General features: G+C 74.3%; 1 protein-coding gene across 2 annotated transcripts in view; it reads left to right on the top strand.

Annotated features, from left to right (window-relative positions):
• The first annotated feature begins 1,116 nt into the window (after nt 1–1,116).
• Mn1 (MN1 proto-oncogene, transcriptional regulator) overlaps nt 1,117–3,779 on the top strand; it is a 31,378-nt gene continuing 28,715 nt past the window's right edge. The window contains exons 1-2 of one of the 2 annotated variants that reach the window (XM_090320366.1): nt 1,117–2,120; nt 2,175–3,779. The exon at nt 2,175–3,779 is cut by the window's right edge and continues 1,252 nt beyond it. In XM_090320366.1, coding sequence (XP_090176492.1) covers nt 1,239–2,120; nt 2,175–3,779 — 2,487 coding nt within the window. In that variant the 5' untranslated portion in view covers nt 1,117–1,238. The other variant, XM_090320365.1, reaches the window with a different exon arrangement.

Raw genomic sequence — 3,779 nt, 5'->3', positions numbered from 1 at the left:
TGATTGGTGCAAATGTAATGGCTGAAATTGATTGCTGAAATGCAAAACTTGTTGCTGCTTCTCCCGGTGCAGGGCGAGAGGCAGACACGGAGAGGGGAGCCGAGACCCTGGGAGCGCCCCACGCAGAGCCCCCCGCCCCGCCGGCCTGGAGAGGGGCGCGCGGACCCCCCGGCGCCGCCCCCGCCCCCAGCCCGGGCTCCGAGAGCGCGGCCGCCGCGCCTGAGCTCGCCCGCTCGCCGGGCTTGGTCCCCCAACCTGCGTGCGCCCCCCTTCCCCGGGTCCAAGGGGGGCTCGCGAAGCGCCTCAGCGCGGAGGCCCGGGCCCGGAGCCTCTGAGCTACCCAAGCCCTGGTCTCCGCGGCCGCCCGCGCCGACACCCGGCGAACTCAGCGACCGAACCGCCCGGGACTCGAGCGGCGGCCGTGGCCCAGCAGCAGCGCGCGGGGCTCAGCGCACCCGCCGCGGAGCCGGGGACGTCGCCTTCCTCCTGACTCTTCGCTCCATCCTCGGCCCTTCCGCCTCCTCGGCTCGGGGGTCGGCACCGACGATGCCGAGAGAAGCCTCCAGTCCTCCAGCCCGCTGAGGAAGCTGCAGCCGTTCGCCCGGAGCCGACAGGAGACCCTGCGAGCGGATCGCGCCCGGCTGCGGCTCCGGCTTCGGGGCGCTGGGACTCCGGGAGGTGGGGGGTGGAGCGCTCCACCGGCGCCCGGGCTCCAGCCTCCGCGGCTCTCCAGGGTTTCCCAGCCGACCCTAAGCCGCTCCACTGCGGGCTCCGGAGGCTGCCGGCCGCGTCCAGGGGACTCTCCAACCGACCCGACCGGCCCGAAGAAGGTGATCGCCCTGCTTCCCTGCCCTCCTTCCCGCCCCCTTTCTCTCCGCTGAACTTTTTTTTTTTTTTTGTCTCGCTTCGCCCGTGGCTCTTTGCCTTCTCCGTAAACCCACCCGCGGCTGTGCCAACCGCTCGGGGCATGGGTCCCCCAACACGGCTCCTGTAGGCCCCGAGGCCTCGCAAGATGTGAGAGGCCCGTCCCGGGCAGACCCACAGCTTTCGGGAGAGGAGCTGAGCGCCCCCCAGCCTCTCCACGCCCGGCGAGGCGGCCGTGCGCGCTGCGTCCCCGCAGTGCCCGGCGTCTCCGAGCGCCCGGTCCCGGGCTGGAAGGAGCCTCAGCTGGCCCGAGGCGCGCCGCGGAGAGCAGGCTGCTGCCATGCCCTATTGAGCCCCCGTGCCCCCTGCCAAGTATGTTTGGGCTGGACCAGTTCGAACCCCAGATCAACAGCAGGAACGCTGGCCAGGGCGAGAGGAACTTTAATGAGACCGGACTGAGCATGAACGCCCACTTTAAGGCCCCCGCTTTCCACGCCGGGGGCCCCCCTGGCGCCGTGGACCCTGCCATGGGCACGCTGGGCGAGCCCCCGCTCCTGGGCATGAACATGGAGCCCTACGGCTTCCACGCGCGCGGCCACTCGGAGCTGCACGCCGGGGGCTTGCAGGCGCAGCCCGTGCACGGCTTCTTCGGCGGCCAGCAGCCCCACCACGGGCACCCGGGAGGCCACCACCCCCACCAGCATCACCCACACTTCGGAGGCAACTTCGGCGGCCCAGATCCGGGGGCTTCCTGTCTGCACGGGGGTCGCCTGCTGGGCTACGGGGGCGCAGCCGGCGGCCTGGGCAGCCAGCCGCCCTTCGCGGAGGGTTACGAGCACATGGCGGAGAGCCAGGGGCCGGAGAGCTTCGGCCCGCAGCGACCCGGAAACCTCCCGGACTTCCACAGTTCGGGCGCCTCGGGCCACGCCGTGCCGGCCCCATGCCTGCCGCTGGACCAGAGCCCGAACCGGGCCGCCTCGTTCCACGGCCTGCCGGCCTCGGGCGCCTCCGATTCCCACAGTCTGGAGACGCGGAGGGTAACGAACCAAGGAGCCGTCGACTCGCTGGAATACAATTACCCGGGCGAGGCGTCCTCGGGACATTTTGACATGTTTTCCCCCTCCGATTCCGAGGGGCAGCTGCCTCATTATGCAGCGGGTCGCCAGGTTCCGGGGGGCGCCTTCCCGGGGGCCCCGGCCATGCCCAGAGCCGGGGGCATGGTGGACTTGTCCAAAATGCACGGCCAGCCGCCGCAGGCGCAGCCACCGCCGCCGCAGGCGCAGCCGCCGCCGCCGCCACCGCAGCAGCAGCAGCACGGCGTGTTCTTCGAGAGGTTCGGAGGGACCCGAAAGATGCCGGTGAATCTGGAGCCGGGGGTGGGCTCCAGGCACCCGCTGATGCAGCCGCCCCAGCAGGCCGCGCCGCCCCCCCAGCCGCAGCCCCCGCCGCCCCAGCCGCAGCCGCCGCCCCCCGGGCTCCTGGTCCGGCAGAATTCCTGCCCGTCCGCGCTCCCGCGGCCGCAGCCGGGCGAGGCGGGCGCCCCGCCGGGCGCCGGCCTGCAGGACGGGGGCCCCATGCTGCCCGGCCAGCACGCGCAGTTCGAGTATCCCATCCACCGGCTGGAGAACCGGAGCCTGCACCCTTACTCCGAGCACGTCTTCAACCTGCAGCCGCCGCCGCCCCCGCCGCCGCCCCAGGCGCCCAGCCAGCGGCTGCAGCACTTCGACGCGGCCCCTTACATGAACGTGGCCAAGAGGCCGCGCTTCGACTTCCCGGGTGGCGCGGGCGTGGAGCGCTGCGCGGCGTGGAGCGGCGGCGGCGGCGTGCACGGCGGGGGCGCCCTGGACAACCACCTCTCGCCCTCTGCCTACCCCGGCCTCCCCGGCGAGTTCACTCCGCCCGTGCCGGACAGCTTTCCCGCGGGGCCCCCCTTGCAGCACCCGGCCTCCGACCACCAGTCCCTGCAGCAGCAACAACAGCAGCAACAGCAGCAGCAGCAGCAGCAGCAGCAGCAGCGCCAAAACGCGGCCCTCATGATCAAACAGATGGCCTCTCGGAACCAGCAGCAGCGGCTGCGCCAGCCCAGCCTGGCCCAGCTCGGCCACCCCGGCGACGTGGGCCCCGGAGGCTTGGTGCACGGCGGCCCGGTGGGCGGCCTGGCTCAACCGAACTTTGAGCGCGAAGGCGGCGCCGGCGCGGGCGGGGGCCGCCTGGGCGCCTTCGAGCCTCCCCTGGCGCAGGAGAGCGCGTGGTTCCCGGGCCCTCACCCGCCGCCCGGGGATCTGCTGCCCCGCCGCCTGGGCGCCTCCGGGCTGCCGGCCGACTGCGGTCCGCACGATCCCGGCCTGGCGCCCCCCGCCCCGCCCGGAGGCTCCGGGGTGCTGTTCCGGGGCGCGCTGCCGGAGCCGCTGCGGATGCCCGGCGGGGAGGGCCCCGGGCCCGCGCTGGCCTCGCCGGGGCTGCAGTTCGGGGGCGGCCTGGCGGGGCTGGGGCAGCTGCAGTCTCCCGGGGCCGGGGTGGGGCTGCCCGGCGCGGCCCCTGAGCGCAGAGCCCCGCCGCCGCCGCCGCCGCCCCCGGATTTCGCTGGCCCGGCGCTGGGGGCTCAGCCGGGCTTCCCGTTCGGCGGGGCGAGCCGGCCGGCCGCGGCGCACGGCGGCGGCCCCGGCGTGAACTCGCCCCCGAGCGCGGGCGCGGGCGGCGGGGGCGGCGCGGGCGCGGGCGGCGGCGGCGCTTACCCCCCGCAGCCGGACTTCCAGGCGGGCCCGCGCTCCTCCGCCAGCAAGCTGGGCGCGCTCTCCCTGGGCTCCTTCAACAAGCCCAGCTCCAAGGACAACCTGTTCGGCCAGAGCTGCCTGGCCGCGCTCTCCACCGCCTGCCAGAACATGATCGCCAGCCTGGGGGCTCCCAATCTCAAC

Source organism: Megascapheus bottae, chromosome 28 (assembly GCF_031878675.1).
Source record: "Megascapheus bottae isolate mThoBot1 chromosome 28, mThoBot2.hap1, whole genome shotgun sequence".
NCBI lineage: Eukaryota > Metazoa > Chordata > Mammalia > Rodentia > Geomyidae > Megascapheus > Megascapheus bottae.
This window is presented reverse-complemented; position numbering and strand designations above follow the sequence as displayed.